The following is a 14,082-nucleotide window of genomic DNA, read 5'->3' as shown; positions in this document are numbered from 1 at the left end:
CTGTGTCAGCGGCCTGGCTCTGTGTCAGTGGCCTGGCTCTGTGTCAGTGGCCTGGCTCTGTCAGTGGCCTGGCTCTGTGTCAGGGGCCTGGCTCTGTGTCAGGGGCCTGGCTCTGTGTCAGGGGCCTGGCTCTGTCAGTGGCCTGGCTCTGTGTCAGCGGCCTGGCTCTGTGTCAGCGGCCTGGCTCTGTGTCAGTGGCCTGGCTCTGTGTCAGTGGCCTGGCTCTGTGTCAGTGGCCTTCCTTGCTCTGTGTCAGTGGCCTGGCTCTGTGTCAGTGGCCTTCCTTGCTCTGTGTCAGTGGTCTTGCTCTGTGTCAGTGGCCTGGCTCTGTGTCAGTGGCCTTCCTTGCTCTGTGTCAGTGGCCTGGCTCTGTGTCAGTGGCCTGGCTCTGTGTCAGTGGCCTGGCTCTGTGTCAGTGGCCTGGCTCTGTGTCAGCGGCCTGGCTCTGTGTCAGTGAGGCTTTATTTGTGAGAGCGGGCGTGGGCTGGGTTTGGCCAAGGCTTGTGACCTCGACGCGAGGGCCTCCCTCGCAGTGACGGGAGGCAAGACCCCTAGACGCAGACCTGAGCTCTGCTGCCTTCCCGGCTCCTGCTGTCTCTGAGGAGTCAGTTTCTCTGGTTCTGGTTCCCTAGAAGAAGGCCCCGGAGGCCAGGCACTGGCTCCCCCCAGCCCCTGGGAAGCTGAGCTCGAGCATGGCCACTCGGGGCCACTCCGGCAGAAAAACCCTGAGAGACGCCATCTCCACCGCAGGAGCTGGGTGCGAGACGGGGGGGGGGGGGTTGGGGGGGGGGCTGACGTCCCAGTTAGGGCAGAAAGATAAAATGAGCGAATGAGCGAATGAGCGGTGCTGTGCTCTGGGGCACAGCACAAAAAAGGGAGGAGGCGCGGCTCAGCTTGAGGCCTAAGCTTCAACCCCAGCACTACCAAAAAGGAGGCCTCGCCATGAGTTCAAAGGCGACGCCATACACGAAAGTTTGAGGACCGCCGCACTGCGTGCCCATGTGAGCGCCGTGGGGAGGGGGGGACTGGGGTTGGGGTGAGCGCGCCGTGGGGACTGGGGTTGGGGCGTGAGTGCCGTGGGGAGGGGGGACTGGGGTTGGGGCGTGAGTGCCGTGGGGAGGGGGGACTGGGGTTGGGGTGAGAGCGCCGTGGGGAGGGGGCATTGGGGTTGGGGCGTGAGTGCTGTGGGGACGGGGGACTGGGGTTGGGGCGTGAGTGCTGTGGGGAGGGGGCATTGGGGTTGGGGCGTGAGTGCTGTGGGGACGGGGGACTGGGGTTGGGGCGTGAGTGCTGTGGGGACGGGGGACTGGGGTTGGGGCGTGATCGCCGTGGGGAGGGGGCACTGGGGTTGGACCCTCCCAGGAGGTGGCCCGTAGCTGGCAGGGCGCTCTCTGGACGGAAGCTCCAGGAAGGCCAGCCCTTCCTTCCTGGCCTGGGACCAGATGGGTGGCAGGAAGGTGTCTTTCTGAGAGTGCTCACGGAGGTGTGGCCCCGGGCCTGGGGGGCTGGGGGGAGGGGCGGGCCCTGGAGGCGGGGCCAGAGTGTCTGGTCCGCCATGAGCGAGGGAGGGTGCTAGCCCCTTGTTAGGACTCAGGACTGCGGACTGCGGCTGAGGCTGGGGCAGGCAGGACTTGGCAGTCACCAGAGGAGGCTGGAGCTTCTCTGGGTCTGGAGTGTTGTCACGTGCCCTGTCCACTGGGGTGGACACGCGTGCAGGATAGCCAGGCTGGTGGCTGTGGGTGGGTTCTGGCCCAGTGATGGTTGGCAGTGTTGGAGGTCTCTGGCGGAGAGTGAGTAGAGATGGGTATTGGAGGCTCTGTGTGCGTAGGGCTGGTTAGAGGCTGCCTCGCAGTCCGGGGGAGAGGGTGTCGCTGCGGTTGTACCGAGCCAAGGGGATGCTGGGAGCCTGGGCTGCCTGCCGCGGCTAAGCACGCGGTCTCTGCTTCCTCCCGCTGCAGATATAAATGAGTGTTTAAGCATCAGTGCCCCGTGCCCCGTGGGGCAGACGTGTATCAACACGGAGGGCTCGTACACATGCCGGAAGAGCGCGCCCAACTGCGGCCGCGGCTACCATCTCAACGAAGAGGGCACGCGCTGCGTCGGTAGGTATTTCTCTCTAAATAAACAAGCCTGGCATGCGCTTTTCTGTCTGCTTCGCAGCCCCGCCCAGTCCCTTCTGCCCTGCATCGTCTCCCAGCCCGGCCCTGGACTCAGGCCTTTCTCGTCTGGCCTGGGCGTGGCAGTGGCTGGCACAGCAGCCCACGCGCTGCCGCCGGCCTGGCCCCCTCGGCATGTAGCCCACGCCAAACCCAGCTCTCCTGAGCCGGCCCGCTTCATGCGCCTTATAATCCGGAGGACAAAGGTCCTGCTACTTCCCGCAAGGCATAGGGAGCCCCCCTGCTTGCGCCTGTGCTCCATGACCGGCCCTCCCCGGCCTCCCGGGGTTCGCAGGCTCCTTGTTCACAGCTCCCTCTTTCTCTTTGCCAAGATGTGGATGAGTGCGCGGCCCCAGCCGAGCCCTGCGGGGCGGGGCACCGCTGCGTGAACACCCCCGGCAGCTTCCGGTGCGAGTGCAAGGCCGGGTTCTATTTCGATGGCATCAGCAGGACGTGCGTGGGTACGTGGAGGTCCGGCGGGCAGCTCGGGGCCTGTAGCACTGGAAAGATGTCCGCTCAGCCATCGGCTCAGGACACCAAAGACCCCCACATCAGGACCCCCCCCCCCCGCAGCTCTGCTGCTGGCCCCACACCCTGGCCTGGCTTTTGGGATGTCACCTCTCTCTCAGCAGCTGTCTGCTTGGCCTCAGACCCAGAGTCTCTGAGACTCCGGCCTGGGTCCACAAACAGCAACTGTTAGTGATTTTTCTCAACGCTGGCCTCCAGCCTGCCCTGCCAGGGGCGGGGGGCAGGCTGGGGAGGTGCCGAGCTGTGCCATGACCCACGGTGCCCGGGAAGGTGCTCGGGAAGGCGGGCGGCTCCCTCCCCCTCGGGCCCGCACAGGGCGGAGGGCCGTGCCACGGTAGGGGGGGCGTGGCACGGGCATTGGGAGTGGGCAGGGCCCACCGTGTGCTGGGGACCAGTCCCCGGCCCCTCTCCGGGGAATGAGCCTGCAGGATGGGGGGGAAGGGACTGAGACACCCTGTGTTTCAGACATCAACGAGTGTCAGCGCTTCCCCGGGCGCCTGTGTGGCCACAAGTGCGAGAACACGCCGGGCTCCTACCACTGCAGCTGCTCCGAGGGCTTCCGGCTCTCCCCGGACGGCCGGTCCTGTGAAGGTGAGGGGCCCGGCCGCGCCCGAGGCCCGCAGCCTCGTCCCACTCAAAGAGGCAGCAGGAGGAAACTTGTGGGGGGCTGATGGGCATCCCTCCCGCCCTGCTCAGAAGTAGCCGGAAACAGCTGGTGCCGGTGGCTCACGCCTGTCATCTGAGATCTGAGGATCATGGCTTGAAGCTAGACTAAGCAGGAAAGGCCGAGACTTATCTCCAATTAATCACAGAAAAGGCCAGAAGTAGAGCTGTGGCTCAAGTGGAGAGCACTAGTGTCGAGCAAAAGAAGCTCAGGGACAGTACCTAAGCCCCGAGTTCAAGCCCCAGGACAAAAAGCATGTGTGCGCACACACACACACATTAGAAGCAGCAGGTTACAAATCTGTAGGGCCTTGAGGCCAAAGTTGGAAGCCTTTTCTCTATAAGCCTCTGTGATAGCTGTTTTAAGACTTCTAGCCACGATTGGTTGTTACTCTACTGTAACATATTTTTGTGTATGGCTGTGTCCCAATAAAACTTTACTAACAAAAGCAAGTGGTGGGCCAGCTTTGACCTGTCATTTGCGAACATCTGCTCCAGGCAACGGGAGCAGACAGTGACAGCCGGGGTTACTGAGTGGCGTCTGCGCCCAGAGCTTTGCAGTCTGGGGATGTCTGTTGTCTAGGCTGGGCCCCTGTGCTGTTACCTACACAGGACCCCCCTGGAAGGGAAAGCCAGGGGACAGGCTCAGATTTCCACTGGAGAGCTAGCCAGACAGGTGAGGGCAGTGTGGGGGCCTGGCAGCTGTGGTCCAGTGGAGGGCGTGGCCCTGGGCAGGCTGTGGTCCAGTGGAGGGCGTGGCCCTGGGCAGGCTGTGGTCCAGTGGAGGGCGTGGCCCTGGGCAGGCTGTGGTCCAGTGGAGGGCGTGGCCCTGGGCAGGCTGTGGTCCAGTGGAGGGCGTGGCCCTGGGCTGGCTGTGATCTAGTGGAGGGCGTGGCCCTGGGCCGGCTGTGGTCCAGTGGAGGGCTGCCCTGGGCAGGCTGTGGTCCAGTGGAGGGCTGCCCTGGGCAGGCAGTGGTCCAGTGGAGGGCTGCCCAGGGGCAATCTGTGGCAGGGTGGGGTCTTGCATCCAGAGTACAGCCCAGCTGTACTGCAGTGTATTATCCTGGAGCAAGGGGACAGGTGACCTGCCCGCTGTCCCCACGGCAGGGGTGAGGCCCTCTGGGGGGGCCCGGACCGCTGGCCTGGCTCTGTGAGCCCGGAACCCCCAAGGCCCAGCTCAGGTGGTGACTGGGACTCCCTCCCTCTCAGACGTGAATGAATGCCACAGCAGCCCCTGCAGCCAGGAGTGCGCCAACGTCTACGGCTCCTTCCAGTGCTACTGCCGGCGAGGTTACCAGCTCAGCGACGTGGACGGGGTCACCTGCGAAGGTGAGGCTGTCCCCGTGCCGGCCGCCCCGCGCTGCGCTTTCAACCCACGGCGCAGAGCTCCGGAGCTGGGGTGTGGCTCTCCTCAGACAGAGCTAAAGACGGCCTGGGTGGAGGGGCGGGGAGAAGGAAACCACCCACCCCCACGTTGTCCTTCTGGTTCTGAGGATTGAACTCAGGCTCTCCCACATGTGGGCAAGTGCACAACCACTCCTGCTATACCCGTGCTCCCTTCCCCCGCTTTTTTGTGCTAGTACTAGGATTTGAACTCAGGGCCTTACACTCTCACTTGGCTTTTTGCTCAAGTCTAGTGCTCTGCCACTTGAACCACAGCTCTACTTCTGGCCTTTCACTGGCTGTTGGAGATACAAGTCTCACAGATCTGTCTGCCCAGGCTAGGACTGCAGGAGTGAGCCAACCATGACCAGATAGCCCTCTTGTTTTCAAAATGGGGTCTTGCTGGGATTACGGTTTTGTGATAACACACCCAGTTTAATCCTCTTTTAGTCTGTGTGCAGTGGTAGAGACTTTGAGGCACGGGCCCCGGGCTTGGCAGTAGCACGTGGCTGAGGTGAGGAGGGCCTCAGAGGTCACCACATCCCTTTGACCCGGCCCTGGCTCTGGGCCCGGCCTCGGGGTCTGGCCAGGTCTCCTCCTGAGGCATGGGCTATCCCCTCCCCAGGCTGTTGGAAAAGCAAGCAGGGGCAACTGAAGAGCACTGAGGAGCTAGCTACAGTGCCTTCCCTACCTCCAAATCCAGAATGCTCCAACATCTGGAACTTACTGGACGCTTGCCCAGTGGAAAATTCTATACCTCATCAGTACGGATCCTGGTGCTCACGTTCAGAGCCTAAGCGCTATCCTTGAGCGTTATTATACTCAAGGCTGGTGCTCTACCACTTGAGCCACAGCTCCACTTCTGGCTTTTTGGTGGTTAATTGGAGATAAGTCTCATGGACTTTCCTACCTGGGTTGGCTGTGGACGATGATCCTCAGATCTCAGCCTCCTGAGTAGCTAGGATGACAGGCATAAGCCACAGTCAAAACCAGGGGGCCCTAAAATTACTGTATAGGGGCACCTCCAGTGTGGTGTATACGGAATGCATATAACAAAGACATTTTGTGGTGTGACTTGCCTGTATATCCAAAATTATGTCATAATGTAAATGGAGAGATTCCGGAATTTAAAACACCTGAGATACTTCTGGTGCCAACCATTTTGTCTGACAGATACCCAACCTGTGTCTTCATGGGAGGAGCTTATTATTATCATTGTTTTCAACTTGTTCTCTATTCTCTATCTTCTTCCTACCACACACACTTCCCACTGTAAATTTTCCATATGACTGTCTGGTTTCACCCCAGGCCTCAGTTTCCCCTTCTAACATGATGGTGTCTGAAGTTACCAACACCTGAGGCTTTTGTTCAGTCTACCTGTGCTGCGGCCTCCCGGCCCAGCCTGACAACCCAGGGCCAGGGAGCCCAGCTCTAGCCTGGGCAGTGTCCAGGGAGCCTGGGTCCAGCCCGGGCAGTGGCCAGGGAGCCTGCTCTGGCCTGGGTAGTGTCCAGGGAGCTGGCTCTGGCCTGGGCAGTGTCCAGGGAGCTGGCTCCGGCCTGGGCAGTGCCCGGATGCTGAGGGCTGGGCTCTGCCGTTGCAGACATTGATGAGTGTGCCCTGCCCACTGGGGGCCACATCTGTTCCTACCGCTGCATCAACGTCCCTGGGAGCTTCCAGTGCAGCTGCCCCGCGTCCGGCTACCGCCTGGCCCCCAACGGCCGCAACTGCCAAGGTGAGCTGCGCGGGGCCGACAGCACCCCCACCTCGCCTTCCGGGGGCTTCCGCCATGGTGCTTTCAGAGCAGGGGGTGAGGGGGAACCTCGCCTGGAGCTGCCTGGCTGGTCTCACACACCCAGGGCCCTGTCTGCTGGAGGCTTCCCCACAGCGCCCCCTCTGTGCCCCCTCTGCCCTGCAGCCCTGAGCCGGGGCTGACAGCTCAGGGCCGGCTGTCTTGGCCCTGCCCCCAGCTAGGCATGGGATAAAGGCAGCTGTGGGCCGGGCCCTGCGTGGAAACCGCGCGGGTCACGGGGCTTCTGTGGAGGGCTGGGGCTCAGCACGCGGGTCACGGGGCCTCTGTGGAGGGCTGGGGCTGGGTGCGGGTCACGGGGCCTCTGTGGAGGGCTGGGGCTGGGTGCGGGTCACGGGGCCTCTGTGGAGGGCTGGGGCTGGGCGTGGCCTGGGGTGCGGGACCCTGGGTTTCCTTAGTTGTGGCTGTTAGGAGGGTGAACAGAGCCAAGGTCTCCATTTCAGGCGCAATGCCAGGGCCAGCGTCCATTGTGTTTTCACAGTCCCCATTTCTGAGAACACCCTGGGGTCCCTGCAAGCTGGTCGCCATCTGATGACTAGGGAGCGCTAATTACGTATCTGAGCGAATGACTGTGGCGGTGCGCGGGTCCACACCAGGCGCAGAGTGACACGTAGACGCAGAGTGCTGCGGCTGGCCACCCCGCCCCTTCCACGGAAGCCCCCCTCCTCCCATGAGGCTGCTGGGGCCCCGAGGACCAAATCATGCCATTTCCGGTCGTGAAGAGGGTGACTTAGCAGAGGCAGGCCGTGCCACGGTGTCCCCGCAGGGACCGCTCAGCGCCTCCCATGTTGGGTGGGGTCCTTGCCTTTCCTGCTCCTGGCTGGGCTCCCTCACCACAGCCTGGGGTCCTGCCCAGAAGCAGCAGAAACACATTCTTGCGCAGTGGCGGGTGTTGTTTTTGCCACTGACAGACTTTTGGTATGACTTTACAGATACCTCCAAGGCAGTCACACCCCTGATGCCCCATCATTCGGCTGACCTGGGGTGGCTGTGAGGGAGGTCCCTCCTCCCAGGCCCCCCATTATGGCGCCCCAGGCCCCATGGCAGGAGTCGCTACGTGGCTCTCGCCCAGCCCCAGCTGTCACAACACCAGCAGCCAGGCCCAGATGGATCCCTATGAGGCCTGGTTTCCTGTCTGCAACATGGGGCTGGTGGCTTGGCCCCAACCTCCTGACTGTTAGTGGATATCTCTGCCTCTCTGGGCAGTTAGTCCATGGGCTCTGATGCCTTCTTGCCTGCCTGGGACTGCCTGGCTCCAAGCATGGCCGTGACACACATGTGTGACCTTGGCTGGTCCCTGAGCCCTGTGAGCTTTCTTTAAATGACACACCTAACAGGACTTAGGTCCTCACACCAAGCATTATGAATAAGTGGTTGTTCTATAAATCCCCAACGTCCTGAGTTTAAAAGAGTTGGCAAGGGTGCTGCTCCAGTGGAGGGCAAGGATGGCATGATCCCCGTCCCATCGCCTCGTCGCGTGAAGCCTGGGTGGGTGGAGATGTGTCCTCTGTGCTCACTGCTCTGCCTCTGGGTCTTCCACAGACATTGATGAGTGTGTGACAGGTGTCCACAACTGCTCTGTCAACGAGACGTGCTTCAACATCCAGGGCGGCTTCCGCTGCCTAGCCTTCCAGTGCCCGGAGAACTACCGCCGTTCTGCAGACACGTAAGTCCTGCAGGCCACTGTTTTCTGTCTGCCAGCCTTCCAGGAGGCCCAACCCCAGGTCTGGGCGCCTGTGACCTGAGGTCTCCCATGAGACCAGCAGGTCTCTGGGTCTCAGGCCCTAAAGGCTGGTGAGCCTGGTCTCAGGAGGGCGTAGGAGTGACTGCAGAAAAACCTGAGACCGGCAGACTTGGTGTCAGGTTGAGCCCGACTGAGTGTGCAGCCCTGCGATAAGCACTCCGGGCCTCAGTTTCCTAGTTCATGACATGCAGGTGGCAGAACACGCTCTGGTTCAGACAAGCCATTATCGGCATCTGTGTGGGCCAAAAGCCAGGGGTTAACACGCCTTGCTGGGCTCCCTGCTAGATGACCTCGCCACAGGCAGACTGTCCGCTGGGGCAACAGCAGAGAGGATTCCGTGTCCTCGGGCTGTGTGGCCCACGCGCCATTGTGAGGTCGCTCTCCCAGCCACCGGGGCCTCCACTGTGATGTCCACAAAGTCGCTCCTCAGAGCCGGAAGGACCCCCAGGACACAATCTCCCTGCAGCCCTAATTCTACTCAGTCCCGTTTAATGTCACTAGGGGCGTGGCCGGGGCTGGGGCTCAGTGGTAGAGCCCTCGCCTGGCATGTGTCCTGTCCTGGGTGGGATCCTCAGCACCCCAAAAGCCAGTGAACAAATTCCATCATCACGGACTGCACGGAGGCCCTCTGCCAGCGGGAGCGGAGCTCAGTGGACTGCAGCAGGCCTGGTTTGTCCAGCTGCGGCCTCTTGCCCCTGTGCCTGCCGTGGGCTCTGGGGCAGCTGCCCCTCCCGCTGGAGGACGGGCATCTTCCCCTGCCCTGCCCTGGGCCACAGTGTCCGTGAGGCTGCCCTGGTCTGGGCTCTGCCGGCCTCCAGGCTGCACAGCTCAGGTTCCCTGGCTTTGCCTCCATTCTTCCTGCCTCTGGCTTCCTTGCTTGCTAGCCTGGCTGTACTCTCTGATCTGCTGTTTCCCAGCACATTTTCTTTTTTAATTTATTATTTTTAAATCTACAAAGGGGTTACAATTTAATATGTCCATCTACATACATGATGCATTTTAAACATTTTTTTTTTTTTTTGTTTTTTGTTTTGCTTGAACTCTGGGTCTGGGCGCTGTCCCTCAGCTCTTCAGCTCAAGGCGAACACTCTACCACTTGAGCCACAGCACCACTTCCGGTTTTCTGGTGGTTCATTGGAGATAAGAGTCTCACGGACTTTCCTTCCCTGGCTGGCTTTGAACCTCAACCCTCTGATCTCAGCCTCCTGAGTAGCTGGGATTTCAGGTGTGAGCCACCGGTGCCCGACTACATAGAGTGTATCTTGACCAGAGTCCCCCTTGTGTCCTTCTCCCCCTTCCTGCTTGTCCCTTTGACACCAGTCACATCATTTCCACTTCCTTTCTCCTATGTATACAGCAAGTATGATGACCGTATTGGCCCACGGGTCCCTTTTCCATTCATCCGCCCTCCCACCCACCGTCCATTCAAATCATGTTTCCATGTTCTGGTATTTGTGTTGCTACACCATTGTTCAAAGGGTTTGTGCCACAGTTCTGTGCTTGTATATTCAGCTTGGTCATGAATGCCATGTGCTTCTGTCCCTTAAACACTTGGCTGGGCATGGTGGGATGTGTCTGCAATCTCAGCAATCGGGAGGCAAAGACAGGACGATTGCATGTTTCAGGCTAAGCTGGGCTGCATAGCAAGACCTTATCTGGGGTGTGTGTGTGGGGGGGAATGATTGTGCTGTTTCCTGTCTGTGCCGGGGTCAGAGGGCTGCCTGACGGAGCTGGGCTTGGCGTGTAACACCTCACAGGGAGCTGTGGGCATGCAGCAGCCTGGCAGGCCACCGCAGAGCCTCTGAGCCATAGAGAAAGCCCCAGGCCCCGTTGGTGGCCGTGGACTCCCTGTCCCCCGGGCCTGTCCAGTCAGGCTGGAGTCTGAGGATTCCAGAAGCCCAGTGGCAGTTGTAATAGTGACTTCAGCCACCAAGCTCGGGTGATAGCACCCCTATGCCTGAGGCCGGGCTGGCGGTGGCGCCGGGCTCGTACCAGAGCGCTCAGCGGCCCACACCGGCCCCTCGGCTGCCCCAGCCTCTGAGAACAAGGGCCAGACCAGGACGGGAGCAGGCGGGGTGCAGAGGGACGAGCCTCCCCGGAGCCTCGTGGGGACCCTGTGGCAGTTGAAGGAGGGATTGGGCGTTTCCCGCCTCTGAGCTTCTGAGCCTCTGGCCTGTTACAAGATGGGTGCTGGGGCGTCTCCCTGATGTGTTGGGGGTCCACGGAGGTGAGGGCACAGCCTCCCTCTGCTGGCTCTCCAGGCTCCGCCCCGGTTCACCCGTGGAGCCACGTCACCCCGGGAGCTGGTGTGGCCTCCCCGCCACATGGGGGCGCTGTGGTCCAGGCCGGCCCCGGCTTCAACCTCACCCGAAAAATAACTGGAGCAGTAAGGGCTGTGAGCACGGTTCAAATGCCAGTGCGTCTGCCTAGAAAGCACGAGTCCCTGAGTTCAAATCTCCATGCCGTTCCCCCCCCCCACACCTTAAATGACCATCTGCCCTTTAGAAAGTATGGAGTCTTTAGCGTTTGAGTCTGAAAGTGGTGCTTAGAAGGCGGCCGCCCCGCGGCTGCCACCGCCCCGTCTCACTTGGGGGCCTCGCTGGGCCAGATGTGGGACTCACGTGCCTCTCTGGGCCTTGGCCCTCCCCACCCCCCACCAGGCTCCCTTCTCCCAGCTGATGTCCCTGGCGGCAAAAGGGATCGGCTTGGCACGCTGGCCCGCAGGCCGCAGGACCTCAACCCCATGGGCCTGCCCGGGGTGCGAGGTCCCGACCACGCCTCGCCCGCTGCCTGTGCAAAGATCCTTCTGAGAGTCTGGGCATCTGTATCCCTTCCCACGCTCGCGGCGTGGGGCACAAGGCTGGGCGGCCGTGGCTGCTGCGTCCCCGGGAAAGGCACGAATGAATGAACGGCTCTGGACTGTTCTGGACAAGCAGAGTCGCCGATGGGCTGGGCTGGCGGGTCTCCTGTTCATCCGCTGAGGGACAGGTGTTCACACTGGAGAAATGCCAGTCCCGCCGCACAGCGCTCGCTGGCAGCCGGGGCAGCTGGGCGGCGGGCTATGACGCTTGTGGATGACTCTCAGAATTGGGGTGCTAAGGTGACGTGTGTTAAGGTGGAGATTTGGGGCACTGTCTTTCAATGTGTGGGGTGACGGGAAAATACACCCCTGGAATCTGGGAGCTTGGTCCCTCCCCATTGCTGGCCAGCGCACAGGGCCAGGTCGCCCGTGCCCTGCTCCGTAGATTTGGCATTGACAGCCTGGCCCCCAGCTGGGCACACTGACCCAGATTCCATCCTGAGCCTAACAGGCAGCCTGCCAGGCACATTCGCTATGGGTTCAGGATGTTTCGATAGGTTTGGGGCAGAGCAGGACAGGATCCTGAGCAGGAAAACCAAGGCCATTTACTAAGCACCCAGTGAGGTGCCTGGTACAGGTGACAGAGCCGCGGGCTGGGCCCCCCCCCGGGTGCTGAGTGGGCTGCGCACGACCCGGGCAAGAGCACGTCATGAGGCAAGACTGGGGAGGGAGCAGCATCCAGATCTCTGTCTAGCGTGCGATGGACCAGGACATCACGTGCACATCACGTGCACATTACTCTCCTTAATCTGAAACCTATGAGAGGGACTCTCGCGCCACCTGCTGGCCAGGAACGGCCTGGTCGTTCCTGAGGCCTAGAGATGGAGACATTTCCTGTGTGTGTGTGTGTGTGTGTGTGTGTGTGTGTGTGTGTGTGTGTGTGTGTGTGTGTGTGTGTGTGTGTGTGTGTGTGTTCATGGTATAAAGGCTTTCAAAGGAGAAAGGTTGAACCTCAGTTCTTTTGCTTACCACCGACTGTGGAGTCATGGAGGACTCACATCTCAAAGTTTCTGTCTTCCCATGATTCACTGAGAAGAACGCAGGGCAGTGCCGTGTACAGGGCCTAGCTGGCACCTGGCACTGTGAGCAGCGTAGTTGATGGACCCCAGCCACCTGCCTGCGCTCCACTCCCCCAGCCCCTTGGAGGCCCCATCTCGGACTTAGTGCCGTGAGGGACAGCTGGCCCCAGCAGTACTGGCTGTAGACGCCTTGTCATGCAGTGTCCCTGGTTCTCAGGGCTCAGCGCCATGCGGCAAGCTCCCACCCAGGGCTGCGCGATCTCATGCCAGAATGTAAATAACCAAAGGCTTCCTCTCAGCCCCATACACTTAAAATAAGCACACAGTGCAAAGTGAATCCATCGGACTCAGCACTAGATGAGGAAGCTTAAAAGCCACAAGGAGGATTGGTGGAAAACCAGGTGAAGATGTCCGAGTGGAGAACCCGAACTCGGACCGGGAAGAGCTTCCTGGCACGGCTTGGCCCGTCCTGTGGGGCTCCACTGCGTAGCCGCCACCGGAGTTCCGGTCACATTGTCTTTAGGGTGTGAAAAGCTTGGGGGTCAGGACACAGAGATAGTTTCTGTTTCCATCTTGTCACAGAAAGATAACATCCATCTTTGCCCTCTCACAGGAATTAGAGCCTGGCTCTGTCCTGTCACAGGAAGTTAGAACGTGTCTGTGTTCTGTAACAGGAAGTTAGAGCCTGTCACAGGAAGTTAGAACCTGACTCCTTCCTGTCACAGGAGGTTAGAGCCTGTCTGCATTCTATTTCAGGAAGTTTTCATCTGTCTCCATCCTGTCACAGGAAGTTAGGGCCTGTTTCCATCCTGTCACAGGAAGTTAGAACCTGACTCCTTCCTGTCACAGGAAGTTAGGGCCTGTCTCTGTCCTGTCACAGGAAGTTAGGGCCTGTCTCCATTCTGTCACAGGACATTAGAACTTGTCTCCTCACCGCCCCTGTCCTGCCACTGGAAGTTAGAAGCCTCATCTCCATTCTAGCTCTGAGCTGTGGACGGAGGCAGCCTTGGGCCTGGAACGAGAGCGGATACAATCTCCTTTCTCCGTCCCTCCCCTCGCCCTCTCTCCTCCTCTCCTCCATCCACGGCCTTGTGCAGGTTTTCTCTGAACCTGTTTCCTCATCTGAGAAGGTGGCGCTTGTGATGTCAGCCAGGGGCAGCCGGGCGGCAGCTCTGCGGCGTCCGTGCCCGTAGCCCGGCCCTGGCCGCTGTCCGGTCATGGGGGGCCTGGGGGGCCTCTTGGAGTCCAGGCGTACCCTCTGGGTGTGCCCAGGGCGGGAATCCACCACGACAAGAGGGTGCCCCTGTCCCTGAGCATGACCCTTGACCCCGGCCACCGGTGCCCCGCCCCCAGCACCTGCTCCGGGTGGGGGAGGGGTGCCCTCTGCATGGCCCGCTCGGGCTGGAGGGGCGCTGGGAGCCCCGGCCCGCCCCCCCCGCTTGCCTCCGCTTGCTGAGCCGGCCCTAACCCTCGTCTTGTCTCTGTGCACTTGTCTTGCAGCCGCTGCGAGCGCTTGCCTTGCCATGAGAGCCCGGAGTGCCCCCAGCTGCCTCTGAGAATAACCTACCACCACCTCTCTTTCCCCACCAACATCCACGTGCCCGCCGTGGTTTTCCGCATGGGCCCGTCCAGCGCGGTCCCCGGGGACAGCGCGCAGCTGGCCATCACCGGGGGCAATGAGGAGGGCTTTTTCACCACCCGGAAGTTGAACCACCACAGTGGGGTCGTGGCCCTCACCCGGCCCATCCCAGAGCCCAGGGACTTGCTCTTGACGGTCAACATGGATCTCCGCCGGCACGGCACCACCAGCTCCTTTGTGGCCAAGCTCTTTATCTTTGTGACTGCTGAGCTCTGAGCACAGTCCCCCCGCCCGCCGGCCTCCCTCCCTTCCCTCCCGTCCCTGCTCCCCAGGATTCCAATA

The 14,082-nt window shown here is 61.0% G+C and overlaps 1 protein-coding gene across 1 annotated transcript in view; it reads left to right on the top strand.

The window, feature by feature from the left end:
• The window catches only part of LOC138822150 (fibulin-1), a 28,528-nt gene that overhangs the window by 14,431 nt on the left and 15 nt on the right, over positions 1-14,082 (top strand). The window contains exons 8-14 of the mRNA XM_070014711.1: positions 1,959-2,102; positions 2,489-2,617; positions 3,150-3,275; positions 4,557-4,676; positions 6,332-6,463; positions 8,081-8,204; positions 13,662-14,082. The exon at positions 13,662-14,082 is cut by the window's right edge and continues 15 nt beyond it. Of these exons, the coding sequence (XP_069870812.1) occupies positions 1,959-2,102; positions 2,489-2,617; positions 3,150-3,275; positions 4,557-4,676; positions 6,332-6,463; positions 8,081-8,204; positions 13,662-14,016 (1,130 nt within the window). The 3' untranslated portion in view covers positions 14,017-14,082. The remainder of the gene's footprint in view (positions 1-1,958; positions 2,103-2,488; positions 2,618-3,149; positions 3,276-4,556; positions 4,677-6,331; positions 6,464-8,080; positions 8,205-13,661) is intronic.

Source organism: Dipodomys merriami, unplaced genomic scaffold (assembly GCF_024711535.1).
Source record: "Dipodomys merriami isolate MVZ:Mamm:240054 unplaced genomic scaffold, mDipMer1.0.p SCAF_990, whole genome shotgun sequence".
NCBI classification, from domain to species: Eukaryota; Metazoa; Chordata; class Mammalia; order Rodentia; family Heteromyidae; genus Dipodomys; species Dipodomys merriami.
The sequence above is the reverse complement of the archived record's forward strand: the minus strand, read 5'-3'. Positions and strand labels throughout refer to the sequence as shown.